Below are 27938 nucleotides of genomic sequence, written 5' to 3' on the forward strand. Positions count from 1 at the left end.
CATTCGATTTACGAAAAACGGTCAATAAGAACATTTTGTGGAAAAATGTTTGCACGGAGGTGCTGTAAGTTACATTTTGTATTGCGTGTCTTCTTCCATCCGAGCTCGCTTGCGATTGGCCGCGTACTGTGCTTCAGACACATGAGAGGTCTGGATTTTTATGTGACGGAGGGTGGTGCCGAGAAAGCGCCGGTCAGACCTCTGCCAATGTTTTTTCCCTTCCATCAGGGGGCAGCTTTTGCCTTTTGTACAAGAGGGTGGCTGTCCAAAACACAATGCAATACATACAGATTGGTTTCTATAGTGCTTGAACAAGAGCTGAATGTGGAACAAAGGGAAATGCTGCCTCCTTGTGGAAAAGACATTGCCAGAGGCCATGGCCAGTGCTTTATCGGCACCCAAGCGAGACAAAAACAAAACCCGAATAATTTGCTGAATGGCAGTGAATGAGTTCGACATCAAGAGAATGCAGAAGAAGCGCTGTTAATGGAAGACAACAACTCACTTACCTCTGCTTCCACCGTTCTAATGCTGCCGGAGTTTTCTTTGCCGCCTTCATGCCAAACTTCAGAGTGGCTGCCGTGATCTTTTGGGACTGCCTCAGCAGCGGTAGGCGTGGCCACCTTTCTTGTTTCAGAGTGGACTTGATCAGAAGACATTGTCATGACAAAGTCTTAGTGGCAACGTTGGCAAAGAGAGCCCACCTGAAAGAAATCAACGAAGAAAACGATGCAAAGCCAAAGCCGCTTTCTTCATTCAGCGTTCGGAGGCGATTCATTCATATCAAACAAAAGGGCTGAACAATTCATCAAATTCTAATAAATAAAAAAGGAGGAGTATTGTGTTTTCTCCATTTTATATAAAGCCCACAGTGCGCTATATATATATATATATATATATATATATATATATATATATATATATATATATATATATTCATTCATTCAACCCTGGAAGGTAAAGGTGACAGCTGTGCTTGTTTTGTTCGGAGGACTCGGGGAGGCGAACCCCAAACTAGATGAGTGCTTGCAAAAGATCCCAGGGATCGCCGTGTGTCTTTGTGTGTGAAATTGTTGATTGTCATACAGATTAGTGTCCTGCTTGTGTTCAAATAAAAACGGCATGGGAAGAGCACCAATTAGATTAGATTCTTCAAAATGGCTCGGGAGTAGAAGGTGCCGCGTGAGCGCAGTTATTTCCTTGTGGGACGGCGGCGTAGCAAAGTACTGACTGTTTATGCTAAAAGCGTGACAAACTAACAGTCAATTCTTCCACGTCAAAGTTATTGACTTGTAGCTAGCACAGTGTTGTTCTGCAGAGCAAATATGCTGGGCTGAGAGGCGCACAAAAACACAGCTGGCTAGCGCAGTTTGGAGCTGAATTTCAATGACCTGTCAGATGTTGGACAAAAGCATTGCTCGCTGCTGCTGCTGCTTGACATTCTTTTGACAGTCTGATGGAAAACAGCTTCATTCTCCAGAGTCTTGCGCATTCCTTTGAATATTTGGTGTCTTCCACTGACATTTTGATGGCTGAAATGTCCCGAGTTGCCCCGTTCAAAGATTTGCATTACTGGACGGATATTTTTCCAAGAGCCACTAAATCAGTATTCTGTGCCTCTCGGCAGCATTCGTTCCACCACACATTTTTTGGCCTTGGGATGGAAATGTCAGACATTTTTGGGGATTGACGCCTTGCTTCCCGACAGTGAGAACAAATGCAATGCGCCCTCTTTGCTTTATGGACCATTACAATTACAGCATCCTTCGTTTTTCATGAAGGAAACATTCGCAAATCCGATTGGAGGCAAATCCGTTGTGTCGTACGGCAGGCTGGAAAGAAAAATGAGCGTTTGCGCTGGAAGAGAATGACGGCTCCGTCCGCTATTGTACAAATGATGCACTCTGCTCAATGGCAAGCTATGTTTTTATTGGCCTTGGTTCGCACAGTCGGCGAGAGAGGAAAAAACTCAAGCCACAATAAAGGCGAGCGAGACAAATGACGGCATAGAAGATTGCTCATTTCGTGACAAGCGCCCATTTAGAAGCCAATGTACACACACATCCACACAATTCAAATATTTCTCACCAGCGTGTTTCAAAGAATTTTAATTACAGTGATACCTTCATTGGTTCCCAGAAAGTGTGTAGAAGGTGAAAAGTGTGTATCCCAAGAATTAATTTCCCATAGGAAACCATGAAAATGAGAATACTCCGTTCCCAGGTCCCCATAAAACATACTTTTCTAATAAATAAGCCTTAAAACTACACACACACACACACACACACATTTTGTGCATAATAAATGTGCTATTGTATTGTAATTCAAGAAATAAACTGTACAGTATAATAAAGTAGTTTTCCAATAAAGTTAACTTCCAGGTTATCTTTCGATGATTTCGATCCAAGTGAAGTTTTTCAATGATCTCCTCCTTCATTTCGACCATAATTTTCAACTAACACTAGCCTGCGGCGCGCTCTTTTTCAGTCCCATCATCGCAAAAGTACTCCCCATCTGCACTCAAAGGGGGTGTGGAAAACTAAGCCCACCATCCACCGCGACGCCGTTCGACCTCGTGGTTTCGTGTTAATCCGCCAGCCGCCGTGGCACCACGCGGTCCGGTCCGTCCGCCCAAAACTACTTGGTCAGCCAAGGCTATATGCTCGCCAATTTAATGTTCGGGAGGTGACAAGTTTGCGAGCTAAAGCGTCCGTAAGCTGCGGTATGACCGGATCTGAAATGTACACGTTCGGCGTCACATCTGACTTATTTTTTCCCCGACAAATGAGGTGACATGAAGACGGAAAACGAGACATACTGTGGCGGTGCGTAGCCAGCCGGCGGGGAGGTGTTTGCAAAAGATGGCGTACGTGGCCGGGGAAGTCAACGAGGCCTACCGCTCCTGCCCGAGACTTCTCGTCCATGCCCGCTTCAGCCGGGGCGCGTGGCAACCGGGGGCCTCGGTGCCCTCGTGACCCCTGCTGACCTGCCACGGGGAGAAATGGCGGAGGTTAGCCTAATGGTGCTCGACAGGTCATTTTGGCAGTGACAGAAGAGTCGGCAGATTTCAACTGTGCTCAAATGTGTATTTTGGGGGTCCCATTCGTGCCTGCCAGCCATAAATAATGAATGCGCGCAGAGATGGCAACAGCAGCATTAGATATTCAGAAAGAAGGCAGTAAAGAGCGTTTCTGCGCCGAGAAGCCTTTGCCGTTCGCTAACACGCGCTGATCAAAATGCCTGCGATGTCTGGGAAAGATTCCTTTGGAGCGAGGGTGGAAGCGACTGAGAAAAGATGAGCAAAAGAACACAAGGCAAAGCAAATGACAACGGTGCCGAAAAAGCCTCCCCGGCCGAGACCCCCGATGAGCCTTTCGGAGTCACGTCACGTGAACGCCCATGTGCTGTGAAATGTACATTTCTCCACTGCGAGACTAATAAATCCAATCCAATCCAACCCAATGTTAAGCGGTCGCACTCATTCTATTTACAAATCAGGCCCATCGGAAAATGAGATGACCAGATGCTGGACATTTCCGAGCGCATCTTTCACTCGGTCTAATCTCCATCATGGGTGTGGCGCAACGCCAAGGCCGGCGCCAAAGGACCGTCTGCCGCTCATAACGTGCTCTTTTGTTTCAGCTTCCCCGATTGCAGAGCCCCAAAATGTCAAGTGGAATTCCTGCTAACTGGAATAAATCTGCCTTCACATGACGCCAGCCGCACAGCGAGACAAAAAGCGGGTGGCAGCTAAGGATGATATACAGTCAAGTCTGGTTATATCGATAGTACTGCTTATTACGATACTATTTCTATGAACGCAAGGAGAAAATGTACATGCCGCAGGATCGGATATATCCATAGTCCGGTTAGATTTTTTCCCACTCCCGAGAATATCGATAGAACAAGACTTTACTGTACTTTACGCTTTACCAGTCAAGTGGGAACATTTCAAACCACTATTATTCACGTATCAACACTTTGTTAATTGTCATTCCGATTTTGCTTCTGTATGATTAGTCGTAGCGATCTTTTGATTTTGTATAGTGTGCGAGAGCAAAAATGACTGCAGAAGAGAAGGTGGAAACAGCAAAGGCGGCAAGGAAATGTGACAAAAAGGGGCCCGGGTGAGTTTTCTCGTTAAAAAGGACTGGGGGGGGGGGCATTTTTGCATAAATGAAGGGAATAGAGAGAATGAAAAGAAAGCCATTGCACGATAGTGAGGACACACAGTCAAATCTTCTCTGTCATTTGTTATTTAGTTTTACGATTTTGTGTCGTTTCATGTAAATTTTTGCTGTTGCCGTTACACATTGAGATGATGTGAATTTTGCAAGTCATTTTTCATTCAAAGTAAAAGTTGCAGAGCTTTAGGCATATGAATCTGGATGGTTTTTTTTCCCCTTCCCTATTTCAATGATCATAAATAAACGGTGATAAACATAAAGACGATGTCAAGACCCCTTTTGGAACATAAAACACAGCTTTTTGTTATTCAAAACAATTGCTGTTTGCTGAAAATTAGACACGATACACACACACACACGAGGTACATGACATGAATGCAGCTCAAGCAGGCTGTGGCTATTAGAGGAGAGCGGACACGGCAGAAACCTTCGCAACCTCAAATGGAGACGTTTGTGTTATTTTCTAAAGCAACCAGGCAGAGGTAGAAGCAAACGATAATACGGGTAATGGCTATGCGGCAGCTTTGAAATTGCATCTCATTGGTTAAATTCATCCATTTTTGGCCACTGACAGGGAGTGGTTGTCCGCCATTACAATCACAATAGAGCCCAGCGAGCCTAAAAAGGGCTCCCTGCGGCGTCGTTCAGTATCGCCTCGCCTTTTCGCAAAACGCATCCAATTGCCCCGATAGCAACCTCACGGGACGGGACGGGACGGACGCATTTGTCGGAGGCAAATCTGATCAATAAGAGACAAATGACAAAACAAAAGCGCTTCAAAGCCCATTTCTGTCAAATGCCAATCAAATCAAAATAGACGGAGAAATAAATACATTGATATTTGGCTCATTTTTGCAAGATTGTTTTTCCCCCCTCAAGAAAATGGATGATCAAAGTGGCAACAGAATAATGTCACGAGGGCAGCCGATGTAATCAGCATCTCTCACAGCAGCCGACGCCAGACATTTCCATCAGGCGCCCGAAGATGTTGCAAGTGACGACACGCATGGACGGACGGACGGACGGACGGGAGGGAGGGAGCTGGCTTGGTAGCCGATGTCACATTCTTTTTTTTTTGGTTAGGAGCGATCATTCCCTTCACTGTGTTCTTTCTGCGCTGGGGCAGGGCTTAAAACCAGCTCGAGTGTCGAAAAAAGGAGCCCTCAATTCCATCCTTGAAGAGTTCAACGCCGCCTGCAGCTCAAATGTGGGCGAGGCGGCCACGAGGACTCAAATAATGGATGACTGAGGGCCTAAATGATGAGCTAGCTATTGTTTTGTTTTTTTTTTTGATATAAAAAGAACGGTGTGGAAACATCAGCAAACAACTTCCAAAATGCGGCGACACAAAAAGCTCCGTGGCTTAAAACGTCACATCCGCTTTCATTTTTTTGGTTGTTAAACAAACAAAAAAATCTCACAAAAGAGCCGATAAGAAAAAAATGAATTGCCCATTAAGCACATTTTGAAGCGGTGCAATTAAGCAATTTGCCCACGGCAGGCCATTAGCCACTTTCCATTCAGCCCGCCGGCACGCACAACCTGGCTAATAAAATAAAACACTCAATAAACAGCTAATTAGGATACTAATGCGGCTATAGACTCACGGCACCGCCACAACATGGATTCTTTTTTTCTGTTTCGCTCAACCGGGTAACTAATCTTCCATTTCCTCGCCATTTCCTTCTAATTGCAAAGCCAGGAAAGAATTGATGGGGGGGGGGGCGAAAGCCATTAGCGTCAAGCCAATGAAACGAGAGCACTTTCATCCCCCGCTTCCCTTCACCGAGCCTCCCCGTCATCTTAAGGAACGGCCACCAAACGCGCGCTTTTGCAATTAACGGGGGGGAAAAAAAGGATCAAATGAGCGCTAATTGCATGCCATGCGCCGCTTCCACGTGTTTCATATGGTGATGCGAGGACGGGACGCTGCGGTCGAGGCGCCGGCATTAATAAATTACATTTGCAGCGGAGCACGGAGGTAATCCATTAGCAGTCCCGGAGGGACAACTTCAATGGAGCTAATTAAAGGAGACGCAATCTAATGGAAAGAAAAGCGCCACGCCAGGTCTTCACATGAGGATGAAAGTTAAAACAAAGTCGTCGTCATCAAAAGTCCATTTGCGCCTAGGCCGGAAAACCTCTTGGCTAATCGGCCTACGGCGAAAGAAGCCAAGCGTGGCTAAAAACTCCGGCGGAGACGCATAATCTTTCTTTGACAAGGCCGAGTGGGAAACGGCAGAGCCGCCCGCTGACTTCAAGCAGACAAAACCAATAGACGCACGCACACGTCGCCTTTCTTGTTTTCATCAAAGCTGAATATCAAAGTGAAGAAGTCCAATCTTGCGCATTTGGGCCAACAGACTAAATTGACGAGGAAAAAACAAACAAACAAAAAAGCAAAGAGAAGATGAAGAAGAAGAAGGAAGGTGCAGGACCTACCTGCCCTCCATCCCAAATGCAAGTCAGCTCTTTGGCTTCCATTGCGTAGAGGAGGCGGACGGATGGACGGACGGACGGACGGACGGGCGCTATTTGCCGGAGACTGGCTCGGCCTCCCAGCTCGCGCTTCCGGCAGGCGGCTGCCTCCCGCGCACTCGCGCCAAAGAGTGAGCGTGCGACGCGGGGGAGAGAAAGGGGCTCTAAAAAGAAGAGGCTGAGGGGAGGGCGGGGGAGGACGGGGGAGGCTGCGCAAGCCAGCCAGCCTCGGAAACGGCGCCAAATCAACAGCTGGCCAGCGTGTGATGTCACCGCCCAAACAGCCAGTCGCAGCGGCGCTACGGAGGGCCGGATCAACCAAAGTCTGCGCCGAAATGGCGCTCTTCATGAGCAGAACGGAGGAAAAGGCCATGCGGGGACACGGAGTCGACGGAAGGAGGGAGGAAGGCGGTGCGGAGACGCACACAAACGCACGCACGCACGCACAGCGAGAAACAGCGAGTTCGAGCCGCATTGAGGAGAAGGAGGTTGGCGAGGAGGAAAGCAGCAACGAAATGACGGCGGCTCGCTAGCCGCTTCGACAGCAGGTGGAGAGTCGATGGGGAGGCGGCGGCTCGCTGAGAGGCCGAGCTGTTCACTGGGCAAGCGTCCCATTCTAGCCGCCACCCTGCTTCTCGCGCCAGTCCGCGGGGGCAAGGCTAATCCCACTTGACGCGCAGAAACGTCAAATACCGGCGCAGGCCCAAAACACGACCTTCTCCGAGAAAGCCATCGATCGACAAGATTAAAGGACAACCGACACGTCCGGACAACTTGCGTCCGTCATTTGTCAAATGACTTCCACTCAGCGCCAAAGACAAAGACTGCCTCCAGCGCATATTAAAGCCACATTTGACCTTTCCAGACCGCCGCTGAATATTCAGAAAGTCCTGTTTTCGAGTTGATGACGATGCCGGAAGTGACATCACGTCAGGAACGCCCCTGACTGAGAAAGCGACAGACACACCATGCATTTGGGGTACTTTGTTTGCTCTGAAAACACCGTCTTGATGGCAAAATTAGGAGGAAAACGACGTCAATAACGCCATGGTGAATCGTTGCATGTGCCAGCCAATGGCAATAACACGCATAAAGAAGGTGTCAGTTGACACCAATCAGCCCATTTCCAACGGAGCTTGTGCGCCATCTTGTGCATTTTCTGGCCGCTACATTGGAGTTCAGACGGCTCCAATTGATACGGAAGGACTTCTTTAAATCGATGGCAAACATGTATGCTTTCCTCTTCACAACTATTTGAATCATATTCATAACTGGATGAGTAACGACAAAGCATCTTCTCCCAATCTGAACTCTCTGAAGCCATTGTCTTGATTCTGGGGCGAGGCAGTTTGTGAAGGAGTATCCTGGCGTGATGTCACCAACAAGGGGGCGGGACTTTCTGAATCTCCCCAGTTCCGAGGTCCTTTTGTGGCACTTTTGGGACACTTTCCGTCATTTTGATTCAGTCACTTTTGCATTTGACTAAAACTCTCAGCCCGCGTGTTTTGGCTATTTTAGATGCGCTCAAACGCTTTTCTGATGTCAGTTAGGAAACAAAAAAAAATGGTGTCGGTTGTCCTTTAATGGGTCTGCTGGAAACAATTTTCTGCCTGTAGATAATAAGACCAGACCACTGACCTCCTCTATCGCATCAAAAGTGCCGGTAATCACTTTGGAGCATTTCATTGGACGATAATGAGAGGTCATGGCATGCCGACGAGTGTTAATTTCATGAAAACATCTTCTGTCAACTCTCAGAAGGTATTATTTAAAATAACTTTGTCATAATACTCAGCATGAATACGAATGGTTTTCTGTTCCTCGCGATTGGTAAAAATCCAGCCAAACTATGGAATTAAAAGTCAACCTGCCGGGTACATACGCAGGGTTACTGCTAGCTAGCCTGCACACTGCTCATTAGCTTGCATTCTGCTGCCAGTAGTATATTGATGCTAACGTTAGCATGAGGCTTGTTTCATTGCAAATTTGAATCTATCAAATTGGAACCCGTTCTCGCCTCAAAGGCCAATCAAACAGATTTTTTTTCGGAAATCCGCCGATCTTTCCCCGTAAAAACGTCCTCACGAAGCACTTTCCATCCTCCGCGGGCAAAGTCACAACAGCCAACGTCGAGACTGCCATTCCGCCATCGTTTTGGAACATTTCTCCCAGCAAAGACGCCGGGCTGCTGTCACTTAGCAACTAGCATCAGGTGTTGACAAGCAATCCTTCCTCCGACAAATGTACGTACGATTGTATGAAAAGGTCACTGATGAAACGGTAACAATTTATAGATTGACAGGTGAATTATTGAAGAGCCTGCTGGACCAAGTAATACAGGAAGGCAAGATTTCCCCCCCGGATGCTGATGAATTATTTAGTCTGCGAGCCACATCTTTTTGACAGAAAGACACAATCTCTCCAACCTCACCTCCAAATGCGTGTCTAGTAAAGCCCAATTTGGCCATTGCCATACAAGATTTCAAATACAGTGATACCTCACTTTACAAAATTCATTGGTTCCCAGACAGTGTTTGTTTGTGTGTCTTCCAAACAATAATTTCCCAATGAGAATAATCCAGTTCCAGGTCCTCAAAAAATATCATTTTCTACTAAATAAGCCTTAAAACTACTACCTTATTTTATCCATAATAAATGTGCTATTGGATTGTAATTAAAGAAATAAACTGTACTATATAATAAAGTCGTTTTATTGACCTTTGTGATGGTCGATGTAGTTGCCACTTGATGATATCCGAGTGAAGTTGCTGTGCTTTCTCGGTGATAATACCCTCACTGATAATGTCCCCTGCTAGCTGCTTTTCGTTAATCCAAATCAACAGAAGTTTCTCAACCTCTTCTATTAATAACAATACATTTAATTTCTAAGCACCATTCAAAACTCTCAAGGACACTACAGTCGTGGGATTTTTTTTTGCGCAGGTGAGCAGCGGCAGCCATTCGCGCCAGCTTTAACTCAACCCAGGAAGAGGAAAGGAAAAAAAGAAGTAGAAAAACAAAACACGGGAGCTGTTGCAAAGGCAGCATTGCCTGAGACAACACAGAAACACCCATAGCCACACGTAGCAATGGTGGACTTAGCATACCGGACCTGGGACGCCAAGTCACACAAACGCACACCTCGTTGTTGTTTCTCGATGATCTCCTTCTTCTGCTCGACCATCATTTTGTTTTGTGTCCTCTTTGACTGAACACTAGCCTGCGATGGGGTCTTTTTCGGTCCCATAATAGCAAAAGTATCCACTCGATAACAAACCACATCTGCACTGAGTGCACTCAAAAAAGTGGCTGTGGAAAACTAGTCCGACCCTGTGGTTTGGCGTTCTTCCGCCGAAAAGTAGTTCGCCAGCCGGTGCGGCGCTCCGTGTGCTTCCCGAAAACTAGTTCATATGCCAAGATTATATTCTCATGAATGTAATGTTCGTAAGGCGAAAAGTTCGTCAACTAAAGCGTCCATAAAGCGAGGCGTCGCTGTATCTATCATACTGTACAGGACCACTTTCTCGCTTGGATGACGGAAGAAACAACAAACACAGAAAATCATGAATGCACAAATAACTCTTGGTTTGGTTTTGTTTTGAATTTCCCGCGTGACAATCAAACAATCAATCGAGTCGTCGCAGGCAGTGCTGCTTGCTTCCTGAAAATGACGCCACCGTATCAGTCTGCTCAATCTGTCCACGCCGTAACTGGAATCGGTGTACATTTTTTGACCGTGAGGCAATAATTGCCTGGTCTTGTGTATCCAAATGACGGCACCACGGATTGGACAAGCGCGACATGTTCTTTGACATTATGGTAAATGACAACCACAACAACACGGAGGGTTCGCCACACAACATTAGACATTTCCCGCACGCGTCACTTTGTTAATAAAGGGGAGATAACATGCAAGCTAGGAAAAACATTGCAGTTTGTGACTTGAAGAATTGCATCTTGCGACGAGTGATTAAACGATTCCCGTATATTGACCGTGCAATATTGCATGTTAAAATGTTATTCGCTCGTGTAAACACCTCTCGCGTGTAGCAACATTTCACAACCAGTTAGCAAACAGCGAAAAGATTGAGAAATGCAGATGTTTACGAATGCTCATACTTATTCGCGAATGCAATTGTTGTTGTGCGACGAACAGGCCGAAGTTATCGATTTCAGCGTGGCGAAACAAGTGCGCCTTGCTTAATGCCATACAGTACGCGCCAGCGGTTAACGTCTTTGCTTTACATGCATAATTCTATAAGTGTTCTCTACAGTAAAAAAACACAATATGAAAAGCGACGTCGATTTGTATGTAGCATAGCGGAGCTAACGCCGGCCGGGAAGTGTCGCACACTCGCGAGACTGCCTTTCGCATCTGTTAGCTACACGCCTGTTAGCGACACGCCTTTGCTCCCATGAAGCTAACCGGCTAGCTTCCGACTAGCGTGAGGGTGCCTTACCACTTTGTTTCGCAACCGCTACGCAGCCGTCGACGCGCCTTAGCGTTTGGACGCGCCGGTGGTCCGCTTGTGCACGTTCACCAAATAAGCACCGCGGAACGACGTCAGGTAACGCGCGCAGCCAAAAAGACGCTCCCACGCCTCGCTTTCCTGAGCACTTCAACTCTCGATGTGAGGGCGTTGAAAATAAACGACGGCTCGTTGCCTTCCGGTGTTAGCGCGTTCCGATATAACAACCACCTGGGCTCATAAGTCATTTAAATGCGTGGCATTAATCGCCGGTGTTATTGTTTGCTCATCAGGCGTGTTTGCTGCGTGAGGCTACCGTGAATCGCATGTGAGCAAAAGTTGACTGACTTGCCAAGCTAACTGGAGGGTGGTCGGGGGCGTAAACCGAGTGCCCCTCCGTATTTTGCCGACATACACGTTGTCTTGTAGTCTGCCTTTTCCCAAGCGCTTTTCAGTTTGTTACGTTCTCCTTTCGTAGCCGGCGTACGAATGACGGGCATTTTTACCATGTTGAACGGATGCGATCAACCCCGCGTCGTGCCTTGAGTGCATTTGGCTTGTCAGATTCCCCTTTTCAACGCAAGTGTCCATTATTGGATGCTTCACCGCACTGCAGTTTGTTCAAGTCGTTCTTCATCTGTGCTGTACGTCACGCATATTAGCATATTTGACAAGAAAGCGGACTTTGATCAATGTCCTATTTTTTTCCCACAAATCTATGGTCTTGGTCAGTCTACTAGTGTGGCGATTTGCAAATTATTGGCAAATATAAAATGTTAAAATGACTTGATGTCTTTGATGAACTGGCTAAACCAATGAGACATTTTGAGGTTTATTCGAGGAAGGAGAATTCCAGCCAGCCAGCCAGCCAGCTATAAGGCCAATAAATGAATGAGAAAGCAATTATTTGGCATCCGTCACCCCCAAAGAAGTAAATGGAATGTGCTTTTCTGTGCTTTCTTTCGGGGCGACGTCTTCTATATTGTAATGACGAGTGGCTGCGAATCTCGACGGAGCAATTTTGTTGACATCTTGAATTCGGATCTGAACTAGTGGTGAGGACATCATGTCTGTGGATGCGAGTGACCCCGCGCAGCCCTCTCACTGTGACGCAAGATGGTCACAGCAGATGTCAGGCCTCCCTCAGAAGCTCCTGCGGCGCTTGATGCCTTTCCAACGGGAAGGAGTGCAATTTGCCCTATCCAAGAATGGAAGGTAAGCAGTGAACCCCGCAGTCACCGGATCATTTCACTTCAGTTATTTGCGGAAAATACAAGCCGAGGCAAGATATCTTATTGGACTACCGTCACGTGCACAGTTATGACCACTAGCTAGCGAGCTAGATAGCCAGATAGGTAGAGCGGTACGTAGGTAGGACGGTAGCTAGGTAGATGGCTAGCAAGGTAGCATTGATTTCAAGATATCTTTTCCAGTCCAAAGAAAGTTTCTGTCAAGTATTGGCTGCAAGATTTGGCCGAATCCTAAGCCATCCGGTTGATGCACGCTCTTGTTCTCATGGAGGTCAACATTAGGGCAGCCCATCTGAGGAGCTTTGCTGTGACGCGATGGCCAAATTGATTCAGGAACACGGACAGGTGCCGCGTATGCCCACCGAGGGCTCACAAGTCCATTGATTTTTGCTGCATGATGTGAACAACGCTGTCAAATGGCATCAGTGTGACAGCAACGACTCGGGCTGCTGTTCCTTCTGCAAGACAAGCGGAAGGGTTTTTTCTTTTTGTTTGTTGCAGACAGTAATTTCTAGTTGTATTAAGTTCATCCTGTCGACTTGATATCTAATTTAAAACAGATTCTTTTCGTTTAGACAGTGTATTTTAGGTGTTCAATTACCTGACATAGTAACACCAGCTGAAAAAGGCGCGTCCCAACAACATCTGGGACACTCTGACAAAGTATACGCTGAAACGTGGCAGGTAATTGAACACCTAATATGTATGTATTTTTTTTTTCTTCTAAAAGTAAGATGTCAGGCTTTCATTAGCGCGTGCAAGACACTGAACATCGTTGATGTGAGTGGTCTTAGAAGGTGGGAGGATTCGTGGGCAGGTTTTGATGCGGAATCTCACAATCAGGTCTTTTCACAAATTGTTGTTGTTGTTGCCGCTATTCATGTGCTGATGCGGCGTGGGAGGACCGTCGCGGCCATTCTTACGTCGTATTTAGATTGGCCATATTTTGGGGAAATGATGGAAGCGTATGAAATGTGGCGACACGAGTTGTTTTCAAAGTGAGCCGGCCTCTAATTTGAGTGCACTCGCTCAGCACTTGAGTGTGGCTAGTGAGGGAAAACATGTCCATTTGAGGTCAAAGTGCATCCAGCAAAAACACCTTGTCACTCGCATTAAGATACTGACAGTGTTGTCACGCGTGCTCGCCTTTTGCCGTGTGCGCGCGCATGCGCGCTGTACAAAATATCACACGGCGCGTGCTTGTATCCAATGAGGGCGCACGCAGGAGCCGCTCGATCAACAGCCATTATTGTTCCTTCGCAGCTCTGTGCTTGTTACAGTCCATGACTTTGTTTTCCTTGTACGTGATTTCCTCCCGCCGTATTTGTACTCGGGTGCAAAACAACAACAATACATTGTTTGAGTGAATGAAGCAAACCTTCAGTTGAGGCAAATGACAAAAGAGCACAAAGTGTATATTATCATCGTTCCTCACTTTGAGCAGCTGAAGGTTTTTTAAGACAACTATTTCAGCTTTGAAAATACGTATACACATACCTGTAATGTCTTTAAGTCATTGATAGAGAATAGACAGAAAAGAAGTTCTCGTATTTCAAAGTTACATGCTTAGATGGAGGACATTGATTCGCTGTGGCGACCCCTGAGGGGAAAAGCCCAAAGGAAAAGAATCAGAATCAGAATCATCTTTATTGCCAAGTATGTAGAACACACAAGGAATTTGTTTCCGGTAGAAGAAGAAGACACGCTTAGAAGGCCCGCAATGGAAGCGCAGGAAATCTGGGGTCAATCTGAGGTGAACAGACACAGCCTGTGAAACTGTCATCTTCATGTAGGAGATCTGGCCTCGGACTCATTTACCACTTGGTCAAGTCCTTCACAGGAAGAGCTTACAAATCTGTCAGTTCATGGAAAGGACAACCGCTTAAAATGTCTACGTTTTGTTGTTTTATGGCCGTTGATGCTCGGGACGTCCGCTGGCGTGGTCTCAAGAATCAAGAAGACTACGTTCTACTCGTGTATCGCTTCAATTCGGGTATCTACGTCATATTTTCAACTCCCAAAGAAATTCCCGAACGGCAGTGAATGAGTTCACATCGTAGATTTGGCAGGACGGCGAAGAAGATTAGAATGAAACTCATCATTATAATACTACGTATGAATCTAGTCACAAAGCACTTACACACACACGCACGGTGAAAGGTTTGTTTGTCAATTGACTTCTAAAGCCGAGCAGTTGTTGTTGTTGTTTTGGGTGGGGGGGGGGGGGGCTTTGAAGTATGCCTGAAAAGTAACACGTCTTGCTATTTTAGCCAAAGTCCAAATTGCCCTGACAGTCCTCGCTTGGTAATTGCAATTCGTCAGTCTTCTCTGCGCAGGAAAGGAAAGCAATTTTCACTGGGTCGTAGCTTCCAAAATGAGCAGACGCGACGAGCTTTATTGAAATGCGATTTGGTGTATTTGTATATGAGGTCAAGTTCTTTGTTGCTCGAGGCAACGAAGCCTTTCTCAATTTCTTTCTTCATCTCCACTTCATTCCCAGCACGCAACAATATTACACCCTGAACACCTTAACTCATTCGCCGCCTGCCATCCACATATTTATTCGGGTATTGAAAATGGACATCGCCATTTTGTCTATGTTATGTACGTGTATTTCCGCGTTTCCGTTGTGGGCCTTCTAAGCACGGAACTTTGAAATATGAGAACTTCTATCCTATCGGGTTCTATTGCAGGCTTTCTGAGTCTGACATGTAGTCCTAAAAGGCAATGTTGTGCGGCTCCTGGAAGTTGAGTGACAATGCCCAAAACACTGGCACTGTAACGGACACATTTTTCCGGCAGTGAACGAGTTAATGTGTGTGTGTGTGTGTATATGTGTGTGTGTGTGTGTGTGTGTGTGCGTGTGTGTGTGTGTATGTGTGTGTGCGCGTGTGTGTGTGTGTGCGTGTGTGTGTGTGTGTGTGTGTGTGTATGTGTGTGCGTGCGTGCGTGTGTGTGTGTGTGTGTGTGTGTGTGTGTGTGTGTGTGTGTGTGTGTGTGTGTGTGTGTGTGTGCACAAAGTCCAACCTTGGCGCCCGCCCTTTCATTCAACCGTTTTTGCACTGGGCTGCTTTTCACTTAGCGGCTGCTCCACACATTTGCAACCTTCCCACAGCTGAAAGATTGGGTGACGCAACACCTCGCCGCGAACGCGTCGAAGCCATCAAACGCTTGCAAAAGGAAAGGCTCAGGGAGGCGAGCGAGGCCGCGAGGCCGCTCGGCCATTTGCTGACATTTTCAGCTTTGTGGCTCGCCGAGATAACGCGCGAAAGAAAGATGCTGACGTCGCCGGGCAAAACGCGCCGCAGCCTTCTTGAGCTCTCAAAGCGTCAAGACGACACTGGGGTTATTTCAAGGAGGATGATGAATGTGTTGAGAAATGGCAAACACCTGCCGCGGACGCGCGCCCTCCCAAAGCGCCGAACGCGCGCGGCCGTACCGAAATACGTCTGTTCGTTTCAATCTATTGGCACTCGTTGGTCTGTGACGGGTGTCACAACAGTGACTGTCTTCATCCTCACGATGCTGCCGTATTAATGAAGACGAGACTCGTGGATGTGTCTTTTTATTTCTTTTATTTCTGCAACACTGCAACACAGTATGGCAGAAGGGATGGGTGAAGTCGCATGGGTTTCGTCTTGTGATTAACCTGAATCTCCTCGAGATTGTTCTGGAAACTATGGGCGGGACATAGTGCCACACTGTGCGCCGTTGCGTCACTTCCTTCATAATTTAATAATCTAAGCGCACAACTCCGTTACATACACCCCCCTTAAATTATGCAGAAGTGAGGCAACATACACACGGAAGACAACAGAAAGACCAACAGGCACAATAGACAAGGTTATCAGGCAAGGATGTACAAAAATGCTGTCTAATTATGTCACTCATCTGACCAACTACGTCAGGTGACTGGAGTAAGGGATCTGTCGCCGGTGTGTCAGGGTCTGTGTGCTCGTCGGAGATGCACTGTACTGGGTCTGGGAAGGAACTCTGTCCCCACTAACATAAGTGGCCTCAGCTCGCACCTGCCCATTCCCCTCTGTACAAACTACATCACCCTGCATAGCACTACATAACTGTGACAGACTGGAGAAAGGTATCTGTTGCTGGTGTATCAGTTGTCTGTGCGCTCGTCGTAGATGCACTGCACTGGGTCTGGGAAGGAACTCTGTCCCCACTAACATAAGTGGCCTCAGCTTGAACCTGCCCATTCCCCTCTGTACAACCTACACCACTCTGGATTACACTACACAACTGTTACACGGTTGGGAAGCCTCTACCTCTACCAACACACTCATTCATCGGTGTGCTACTTGTTACTTCTAAGGAGCTCATTCTTAGACTTAAGACACAAAAACACGTACATGAAAAAAACACACTAATTGCAAAACAGCAGGCAGACAATTAACACTCTACATGTATTTCCAAAACGGGGGTCGACACACCGTCCACCGAGTGATGGGACTGCACAGCGTCTTCCTTGTGCAGCATCGCGGTCCCGGTCCGAAGTGGAGAGTCACTTGTGATCCGGGTCACGGCACCAATGTGACGGGTGTCACAACAGTGACTGTCTTCATCCTCACGATGCTGCCGTATTAATGAAGACGAGACTCGTGGATGTGTCTTTTTATTTCTTTTATTTCTGCAACACTGCAACACAGTATGGCAGAAGGGATGGGTGAAGTCGCATGGGTTTCGTCTTGTGATTAACCTGAATCTCCTCGAGATTGTTCTGGAAACTATGGGCGGGACATAGTGCCACACTGTGCGCCGTTGCGTCACTTCCTTCATAATTTAATAATCTAAGCGCACAACTCCGTTACAGGTCGATGCGGACAATGCGCTGCCGACCGAGCTGGCCGCCGCGTAGGCAATTAGAAAAAGCCGCGGCGGCGAGGTGCGCATTAATCACGTTCTGCGGCTGAAAGAGAGAAATGGGGCGGGCGGAGAGAGCCACAAAGGAGACGAGAATAATGAGAGAGAGAGAGAGAGAGCACGTGTGAGCAACTCAGCTCTTCTGTTGCTCTGACAGAATAGCCGTGCGAGTCGCTCATGAATAGAAAGGCTCATTTCACTTCCCCCCACCCCAAAAAAAAAAAAAAAAAGCAAAACAGCAAAGCCACATGGGCAGAAATGATCTGCTTGCTTTACAGAATGGGCTGAAATGGTTTCATTGTTTGACTTCGTTCAAGTTTACTTCTTGCGCTAGAAAAACAATGACACTTGCCTAGTTGATGAGTTAAGCTTGACATGTAATCATAGTAATAATAATCCATTTGATTTCTAAGCGCCTTTCAAAACTCTCGAGGTCGCTTTACAGTCACGGGATCAGTTTTTCCACTGCAATCGAGTCCAATGGTGGTCCGACCAAAAATATTCACCATCCGCTATTTTGTCATCGTCGGAAGAAAATTCAATGGAAAAAAATGAATATCTAGCTAGCTATATAGATATAGATATAGATATACAATACAAATACAAGACTTTTTTTTACTGACAATCCACACATTTGCACAGCTTCATGCAATAGCTCAAACGTTTATCTGCACGTTTTACAGTGATGCCTTGGCTTACGAACTTAATTGGTTCCCAGACAGAGTGCGTAAGGTGAAAAATGTGTATCCCAAAAAACAATTTCCCATAGGAAACCATTAAAATGAGAATAATCCGTTCCCAGGTCCCCATAAAACATATTTTTCCCTCCCTGCTGCGTTCTTGACGAATCACGTGGCTTTAACCGAAGACTGGGGTCAGGGAATAGAGGATAATGCCATTTTCTCGTTAGGAGAACGGGCTTGTTCGCGAACGACACATCACTCATTGTGGCGCTCCGTGCGTATCCCGAAAAAGAGTTCACGTGTTCATAAATGTAACGTTGGTAAACCGAAAGGTTCGTCAGCCAAGGGCTTCGTAAACCGAGGTATCGTTGTAAAACAATAACATTTCAAGTCTTTCACTTGTCCTTATCGGGGTGTTTCTGTTGCTTTTTTTTCCCAGATGCATGATTGCCGATGAGGTAAGCGCCCGCAAAGCCGGCCGCGGAAATCTATTTTCCAACCTTCCGAATGAATGCGTGGCCTTAGCGCTGCACCGCCGCTCGCCCAATGCTTTGTGACAGAAGGATCATTCTTGGAGCTTTTTACATATCAGCCCAGCCGTTTCACTTGTTTTTCTTTCCCCTTTCACCGCGGGCCCAGATGGGTCTCGGCAAGACGGCGCAGGCCATCGCGGCGGCTTACGCTTTCAGGAAGGAGTGGCCCCTCCTGGTGGTGGCGCCCTCGTCCCTCAAATACCCTTGGATCGAGGAGCTGGAGCGCTGGATCCCCGAGCTGCAACCCGGTGACATCAACCTGGTGCAGAACAAGAGCGACACCACGTAGGTCAACCTAAGCCTTCCCAAAAGCGCGAGCCCTCGTGGCGCGGTTGGATCCGCTGGCGACGGTGGCGGGCCTTCGCTATCGCCGCTAGGCCTTCAGCGGTGCCACGTCGGAATCAATCGAGGGTCAGGGTTAGGGCGGCGCGATTTACTACATGTCCACTAGAGGGCACCGTTAGCCAGAAAGTAACTGACCAACCTTTATGACTGAGGTCTGCCTGGAAAGTTTTTATGGCGTTACCAATACAGATGTATGCAAGCGAATCCATTTCTTCTCCTCCTTCGGCCACCACGATTAAATATATTTGCTTACGCAGCAGGCTACCAATACAGTTCGCTAGCTCCGACCGGTATGCTCTTATGACTAGCGGCGAGTGATCGTATGGTTGGCTAGTGATGAGCCAATCGTAATTTGTGAAAAGTCTGACGTTTCCAGCGCCTTCCGGCAGGCCTCGGGTTGCCGCCTCGAAATCCGATTGGTCAAATCAACAGTATATGCAAATTTAACATGAGTAAAACCTTGTTTTCTTGGTTAGGTTTCAAGTCCGGCGCTCTTTTAGATGATGTTCGATGCAGATTGAGCCCAGGTTGTCCGTGCTTTCATTGTGCGCTCGATCGAGTCATGTTCGAGTCATGTTCACGAAGCATATAACATGAAACTTTGAAATAAGGTAACTGCTATCCCTGATATCCCCATTCGCCCTGGTGTCACCTCCACTTTTCATCGATGGACCACTCCTGTACGACTCAGAGCTTTCACAGACCTCGCGGCTTGTTTTTGCCCTGGAATAGGTTGGCACGAAAGCAGTTTCAGGTGACGGACGGCCACATAGATTTGTTGATTTTGAGAGCAGGGGAGGCGACGGCACAAATTTCGACAACCTATGACACACTTGACAGCGTTTTGTTTTTGTCACTCATACTAATTACAGACGGATTTTATCAGCACAGAATTGGTGTTGACTTACATCCTCATCAAGTCTACGCTAGCTTAGCATACGTAGGCTCGGTGAGGATGGAAGGATTTGTTTTTGTATGAAGACATGTCAGTCGCGACCTTTTGCTCAATGATGGAGGTAGCCCGACAACGTGTCTCTTTTTCCACATCCCTGCAGGGGTATTAGCGGCAGCAAGGTGAGCGTTCTGGGCTACGGGCTCCTCACTACTGACGCGCGCCCCCTCTTGGACGCCCTGAGCAGACAGAGGTTCTCGGTGGTTGTGGTGGATGAATCGCACTACCTGAAATCCAGGAATGCGGCGCGAACTAAACTTCTGGTGCCTCTCATTCAGAGTGCCAAACGAGCCATCCTCCTCACTGGCACACCTGCGCTGGGGCGCCCGGAGGAGGTAACACAAATACAACACGCACACACACACACACATATATATATATATATTTCAATCATTTTTGTGCAGCCGCCCCCATTTCAAGCTCATCTAACTCCAGACCCATATGACTTAGGAATTAACTCTTTTTTTCTGATGAAAGAAGAGAGTCTCAGGTTCCTTACACCGCATTGAATGTTTATGTCGTCCTAAAACTACATATTCTGCGGGTGCGGCAATTTGAGTGACAATGACAATAACCCTGGCACTGGAGTGGACGCACGCATATTTGCACATCATCTGGCAGATTTCCGCTCAGTCCCACTGTGAAGAAATTCTGCAAACAACGGCAGATTTCTCAGACATTCACTGCAAGACGTGTGCAAAAATGTGTCCACTCCAGTGCCAGGGTTTTTGTCATGTCAATTTCTCCACTGTGAGACTAATCAAAGCAAATCCAATCCAATTCAATTGTCGCTTGAATTCCAGGACCCAAGGAATTATGAGTTTTGGGAGTATATAAACATTCAATGCGGCGTAAGAAATCCTTAGACTCTCTTCTTTCATCAGGAAAAAAAGAGTTAATTCCTAAACGATATGGGTCTGGAGTTATCTGAGCTTGAAATGAGGGCAGCACTCCAAAATACTGTGCAATACATAGATATAGCGTTTTAACAAGAGCTGAAGCTAGAACAAAGCGCTAACGTGGAGAAAATGGAAAAGAAAAAACATTGGCAGAGGCCACGGACAGCGCTTTATCGGCACGCGAGCATGAAAAAACAAAGCCGGAACAAATTGGGGAATGGCGCTCCGAGTCCCACGTTTCAATTTGCGAATAAATTGTCGAATGGCAGTGAATGAGTTGGACTCCGCGTTTGGGAAATGTGCTGAAGAAAAATGATGATGTTGGACTTGAACAGGAATCGTCATTTGAGCGAGCGAGCGAGCGAGCGAGCCTTGGCAAAGTACCACAAAATAGCACACGTGAATTCATTTTGGCATTTCGGCTGCTGGTTTCCTTTGGAGCAAAGACTTCATTTGCAAAGCCCAATATGGAGAGATGAATGCCCCGCAATATAGCAGTCAAACAAGTCATAAGAACAAAGCCATTGAATTTAGACACAATAAGAAGGGGCTGTTCACCGGCCAACGCAGTCATTCTTTCTCCGCCGTGATTTATGATATTATTGGCATGGCTTATATTGAGGTGCAAGATTGCAGCCAGATTCTATTCGGTCCAATATGGCGCCATGGATTTTGTGAAGATAATGTTCGACTTTTCATCTGTTTTGGCAATTGTCATTGGTTTATCCATTCCAGTCGCTATTCAAGGTACTGCATCCCTGCCAACTACTCGGCTTTTGCCGTAAAAACTAGACTTTTCATGATCCCATTCCGGGTTACCCCTTAGTCACGAAAATGACGGTTTCCAATCAAAATGTCAAAATAGTAAACACTGTCCTCAACGTTAATTCAGAAGACGCGAACACGCGATTGGCACAGTGCTAACTGTTAACCTCCTTGAGATGAATTGCGCATGCACGTGGTACGGCTCATTCCTGGAATCCAGACTCAAGAGTTGGTAGCGTTTTTATTATTGTCGTGTCGTGTCGTGTCGTGGCCTGGACAGTCGTTTCGCAAGGAATACTCCCGAGCATTTCCGGGAGTTCTTCTTCGCTCAAAGAAAATGACGCGAGTTTGAGTTTCCTACCTGTCAACCTTGACCCATAGCTGCTCGTAAATGATGACAATTCCCGTATAAAAGTTGTTGTACGCCGTACATTATTTGAAATGATAAAACGCTAACGAGTGGAAATGCAGACCGCTTAGGGCGCATGCGCAGTAACCTGGACCCCGGTGTACAGTGATACCTCAGCCTACCAACGCTTTAAGTCTCACAAACCTTTCGCCTTACGAACATTAAATTTGCGAGCATATAGTCTTGGCTGACCAACTAGTTTTCGGCAGATGCGGACTAGTTTTTCTCACCCCCTATCTTTGAGTGTGGACGCGGTTTGTTATCGAGTGGAGTACTTTTGCTGTTATGGGACCGAAAAAGACCCCACCACAAAAGAAGATTACGGTCGAGCAGAAAAAGATCACCGAAAAGCACGAACAAGGTGTGCGTTTGTGTGACTGAGGGTCCCAGTACCAGTACGCTAAGTCGACCATTGCTACGTGTGGCTTCGGGTGTTTCTGTGTTGTCTAAGCAACGGTCTCAGCCAATAGAAGAGGTTGAAAAACTTCTGTTGATTTTGTATTCACGAAAAGCAGCTACCAGGGGACGGTGTGAGTGAGGGTATTATCGCTGAGAAAGCACGGCAACTTCACTCGGATATCGTCAAGAGGCAATTACATCAACGACCATCACAAATATGAATAAAACAACTTTATTATATACGGTAGATTTTATTTCTTTAATGACAAAAATACCCAAAATAAGGTCTATTTTGTGTAGTTTTAAGGCTTATTTAGTTGAAAATGATGTTTTATGGGACCTGGTAACGGATTATTTTCATTTGAATGGTTTCTTATGGGTAATAAATGTTTGTCGGGCAAACTTTTGTCCTTACACACACTTTCTGGGAATGAATTAAGTTGGGGAGCTGAGGTATTACTCGGCTTTTCCGGTTTGAGAAGTTGTCAGCTATGTAACTGCAATTCCAACCTGTCTCTTCAAAGTCAAAGTGCTTTTCCTCTTCAAGCTTCTTGAAGTTACCGATTGTCTTTGGTAATTACCTTTAGCCGAGCGCATTTTGCAAATGAGCAGACACGCTTTCCTGAATTACTCATCACCTGAAGGCTTTTTCTCTTATCTCACAGTTCACATTGTCAAATAATTGCTGCGAGAATGTACTGTATTTTTTTTTCTCCCTTGTTTTTGGCAAGTCCAACAGATTGCCAGCAAATTAAATGGGGGGAAAAAGCGCCACTAGCAATTGTCCGCCTCATTAGTTTAGGGAAGGACCAAGCCTGTCATCGAGCTATCAAGTCGCGACTGCGCTGATGTTACATTTGAGATAAATGTCCTTCCCTTTCTCCTGCAAGAATGTGAAACCACATCTAGCATTTTATCATCCGTCGTATAACTCTGCCGGTCTTCATTGCGCTGCCGTGGTTACTTCCTGTGGCTGACATCGGGTGAGTGATGGGCGCTTTAGGGCACGCCGCGGCGTTGGCCAATGCGCCCTCCTTCCGCCCACCTTATTCTATCGAGATTGGGGGTGGATTCGCGGATTCTGAACGGAGCTCTGGCAGAGCTGCCGATTTCCTGCCGTTAGCTCACAACCTGCTGCAAATCACATCAAGTGTGCGTTTGTGCATCCGCGTATGCACGAACGAGTATTACATTTCAACATAATATGTAATAAGAGCAGGTATTAAAAAAATGCAGCCACCTAAGAAATGACGTTATGCCTTGATTCGTTTGTACAAAAACATGTTGTCTCCAGAGGGACAAACGCCTCTGAACTCTGGCGCGTGTGGCTGCCACTGCTCACCCACACGAAAAATATCCTGTGACTGTAAAGTGTCCTCGAGAGTTTTGAAAGGCGCCTATGAATGAAATGTCTTCTTCTTCTTCTTTGTTACCTGGAGTGTCGAAATGTAAAAGTGCGATTGCAAGCAATCTTGTTGACTTTTTTCAGTCCGAAGGCTTGAAAATGCATGCAGTGAGGCGTCTAAAATGTTGATGATGCGCCACGTTGTGACTGATTGAACACCACGTTACAACGGCAAGCTGTCAGCAGATTTTAACACGCGTTTCCCGTTTGTGTTTGTGTTTCACAGCTTTTCATGCAAATTGACGCGCTTTACCCCAACATGTTTGGAACCTGGACTGATTACGCCAAGAAATACTGCAATGCCCATTACAGGTGAGAATGAGGAGCAGACAAAAAAAACCCTCGCATACCCGCCGTTCAGCACCTTCACATTCACCTCATCGCGGACATTTTCTTGTTGTTTTTACCGCTGTTTAAAATAGTTTCTTAAAAAAGGTTGATAGATTCGGCTTTTTATTTGGGAGGTGACCCGCTAGTTGAGTGGTTAGCGCGCCAACTTCACAATGCAGACGTCGTGAGTTCAAGACCCGGTCCGACCTCCTTGTGTGGAGTTTGCATGTTCTCCCCGGGCCCGCGTGGGTTTTCTCCGGGTCCTCCGGTTTCCTCCCACATTCCTAAAACATTGATTAATTAATTAATCGATTTTCCAATTGCTGCTGTGGACTGCAAATGTCCCCATTGTGGGACAAATAAAGGTTTTCTGATTCTGATGAAAAGGTTTCTTCAGCCGTCACCTGTACTTCTTTGAAGGTGTCTGACGTGTCGTTCCTCATCTGAGAAGCTTCGTCAGCAAACTAAAATGGTGCCGGTAGCTCCGGCCCTTTATTTAGTCTTTGATAGGTCCCTGCTAAGGTTGAGGGCAGCAGAGGATGATGACTTGTTTTGTCCTGACTGATTATGGTCTACGACGTTGGTCTATGGTCTGTCCTGGTATGACCTCATGCGCATGACTAAGCCTACGTGGTAACGGTCAAAGAATTCTGTTGTAAAAAGTATTCCAGGCGCATTCCAAAAACATGCACGGCGGGCTGATTTTTGTCTCTGCGTGCCCTGCAATTGGCTGGCTGGCAAGCAATTCAGGGTGTCCCCCGCCAAAGACGGCTGGGCTTGGCTCCGGCACCCGGCACGACCCTAATGCGGATTAAGCGGTCTGGAAGGTGGATGGATGGATGGGTCGAGGGGGCAGCAACTTTAATGGGGGAAGCCGCTTCTTCCAGCTCTTGCGGGCGGATCCCGTGACGTTCCCGGGCCGGCCGGATGACAAAGTCTCTCTTGGGTCGTCCCCGGTGTCTCTCGTGCCAGTGGGACACGCCCGCAACAGCTCACCAAGGAGGCGGCCGGAAGTCCTCTGAGCCACCTCAAATGGCTCCTCTCGGCGTAGAGGAGAAGCAGCTGGACTCTGAGCCGCTCTCTCATTGGATCTTCAAAGGAGACCCTCTGGAGAAACCTCATTTGCATCTGGCGTGTCGTTGTTTTGGTCAAGACCCGCGGCTGGTGACCACAGATGAGGGTTTGGACGGAGATGGAGCGATACATTGAGAGCTTCGCCCTTTGGCTTCGCTCCTTGTTCACCGCGACCACATGACAGCAGACGTCGCGGCGATCCGCCTGTCGATCTCTCGCTCCCTCCCGCCTTCATTCGCGAACAAGACTCCCAGATACTTACTTCAACTCCTCCACTTGGAGTAAAATCTCCTTCCCGACCCGGAGGGGGCACTCCACCCTTTTCCCACTGTTTCAGATGAAGAGACGCTTATCCTCATCGCAACCGCTTCACACTTTGCTGCAAATGTTGGAGGGCCCTGCTCGAAAGAGGGCCAAGAGGAGCACAAAGCACAGATGCCAAACTGAGGCCGGCAAACGCTTCGACAAAATGTGGTTGTGAACCGAATGGTGTCAAAAGGCGATGTGATGTTGGCAGAGTCCAATCCTCACTGAAAATGACCGAGTTGGCCTTTGTCTCCGAGGCCGCCGCTTTCAGTCTAAAATCCCATTTGGCTGATCAAAGTTTGCCGCGGCCCGCCGACAAATGACTTTGCCGCTCTGCAAGTGCGTGAATGGAGCTTTTTCCCTTTTTCACAAGACTAAACTCCGCTCCCAGGTGGGAAACTCTGTCTTGAGGGTACTTGCGTCAATAAGTGTATTGAAAGGAATGTTGCTTTGGCTACTAATGGGCTACGAATTCCTCTCCCGCAGGTACTTTGGATCCCGCAGGCAATGGGATTGTAGGGGGGCATCGAACCTGGACGAGCTGCACCAGCGGCTGAGCCAGATCATGATCCGCCGCCTTAAGGCTCAGGTGCTTAGTCAGCTTCCCCCGAAAATCCGCCAGCGCATCCCGTTCGACCTTCCGAAGGAGGCCGCAAAGGTACTTTGACATTTGATATTGACGCCTGCTCCTTTCCCGCAAGGCATGTTCGTTCCTGTGCGCGTTTTTCACGTTGTCCTGTGCCGCGCCACCGATATTGTTCATCGGCATGATGGATTAGGAAGGATCACTGTCAGACAAAAATTACTTTTCATTCACCATAATACCTGATTAAACAGCATTTACGTTGTATTTTGTAGGTTGATGTTGACTGTTTAAGCCTTACCAAAATAATGGTTGTCGATTCTGTTCCCCTGGCTACTAAATACAGATATCTGTCAAACCTTTGTGTAAACCAGTGGTCACCAAACTACGGCCCGTCAGCACATTCGGCCCGGCCCCCTGAACAATACCAGAGATGCGATCACATTTTTGTCAATCATTATCTGTTCCCACTTTTTCTGTGACAAACTGACAGCCGCCCCCATCAGAGAAGGGAAAAGGTATGCGGCCCTCACGGGAAACATCTTTGGGACCCCTGGTGTAAACTCACGTACAGGAGTGGTCCATCAATGCAAAGGTTTCTTCAGCCGTCATCTGTACAAATTTGAAGGTGTCGGATGTCCGAAAAGCTTCATCAGCTAACTAAAAAAAATGGCTGTGTCCTAATGGACAGAGGTGGTGCTGACAAATGGACAGAAAGAAAGAAAATAGACGGTTTGAAAGGGGAGTAGAAGAAGCCATTTTTGTGAAAGAGCAAAACCCGACACTAAATCGCCATGGCGGTTTGAGGCTCAATATGGATCGCGCTTACAACAGACTTCTGAGATCGTTACCACGTAGACTTAGTCATGCAGACGAGGTGATACCAGAGCGAATGGGGAAGTTAGGGCCAGTCGTAGAACATAATCAGACAAAACAGAACAAGTAATCAGATGATATTATATATAGGGCCAGAGCTACCAGCAAATTCGCTAGTTTTCTGACGAAGCTTCTCGGATGAGGAGCGAAACGTCCGACACCTTGAAATTTGTACAGATGACGGCTGAAGAAACCTTTTCATCGATGGACCGCTCCTGTAAAAAGATTGACCAAATGATTGTGAAATCTGGCTATTCGAGTGAAAAATGCACCAGCGTTCTTTATTTTTTCATATCAGCAACTGCAAGCGAGTACGAAAGCACAAAAGGTGCACTTTTAGCGCTAATTATGCACTCGGCCCCAATTCTTGGAGTGACACAACAATAAAAGTGACGATGCCGCATTTTTACCCCAAACTCTCCCGGAATGCTTTATTTGGTGGCAAAATGTGCTCAATGCTTCTCCAGAGAGGTGGTTACACGCAGCACAAGTGTTGGCAAAAGCTGTTGTTGTCTTTCGTAGCTTTCAAAGTCGACTGAAGCAGATCATTTGTCTTTGTCCCCACCCTTTAGTCATTGGAATACAATAGCTATTATTAGATTGCTTGATTTACACAGTGCTGCAGCTGTAACAGAATAGTAAACATAGCATCACAAAATATAGACAACATACAAGAACAAAATTTCATAAACGTATCACACTAATCATGACCGCTATCGCAGCATACACCTTGTTGTTTGAAGCAGTTGCACATGTGTGTAGAGGTTCCTCTCGTCGCTACATCAGCAGTTCCCGTCACGTTCATAACAAATTCTGATCACATGACGTCAGTTGGTGACTTCAGACGATCTGACAGTTTGATCAGGTGACTTTTGACCATCTGATCAGGTGAATTCGGACCGTCAGAATAGTTGTTGCTCACTGCTTTACTGTCTACCGAATGCTGCCTTCGTCAACATGGCATGGCATTTTTTTTTTTAATGAACTAACGACAGGATGACTAATGGAGCCCAGATACCTTAATATGGCAAATAAATATACCTTCAGTAAAACAGCAATAAAATGAAGCTGATTGCACCCTTTCAAAATGTAATTGTACAATCGGCTCTAAAAATGT

General features: G+C 46.9%; 2 protein-coding genes across 2 annotated transcripts in view; one reads left to right on the forward strand and one right to left on the reverse strand.

The window, feature by feature from the left end:
• Positions 1–9398, reverse strand: part of LOC148902608 (R3H domain-containing protein 1-like) — a 32701-nt gene extending 23303 nt beyond the window's left edge. The window contains exons 1-3 of the mRNA XM_088994869.1: positions 6630–9398; positions 2819–2986; positions 510–704 (exon numbers count right to left, since the gene is read on the reverse strand). Coding sequence (XP_088850995.1) covers positions 510–665 — 156 coding nt within the window. The 5' untranslated portion in view covers positions 666–704; positions 2819–2986; positions 6630–9398. The remainder of the gene's footprint in view (positions 1–509; positions 705–2818; positions 2987–6629) is intronic.
• Positions 9399–11073: 1675 nt separating this feature from the next.
• Positions 11074–27938, forward strand: part of zranb3 (zinc finger, RAN-binding domain containing 3) — a 52089-nt gene continuing 35224 nt past the window's right edge. Inside the window, 7 exon segments of the mRNA XM_089010868.1 lie at positions 11074–11233; positions 12188–12349; positions 18385–18403; positions 18585–18763; positions 19879–20110; positions 23879–23964; positions 25849–26020. Coding sequence (XP_088866994.1) covers positions 12201–12349; positions 18385–18403; positions 18585–18763; positions 19879–20110; positions 23879–23964; positions 25849–26020 — 837 coding nt within the window. The 5' untranslated portion in view covers positions 11074–11233; positions 12188–12200.

This window comes from Hippocampus bargibanti, linkage group LG01 (genome assembly GCF_051943395.1).
Source record: "Hippocampus bargibanti isolate YZ-2025 linkage group LG01, ASM5194339v1, whole genome shotgun sequence".
NCBI lineage: Eukaryota > Metazoa > Chordata > Actinopteri > Syngnathiformes > Syngnathidae > Hippocampus > Hippocampus bargibanti.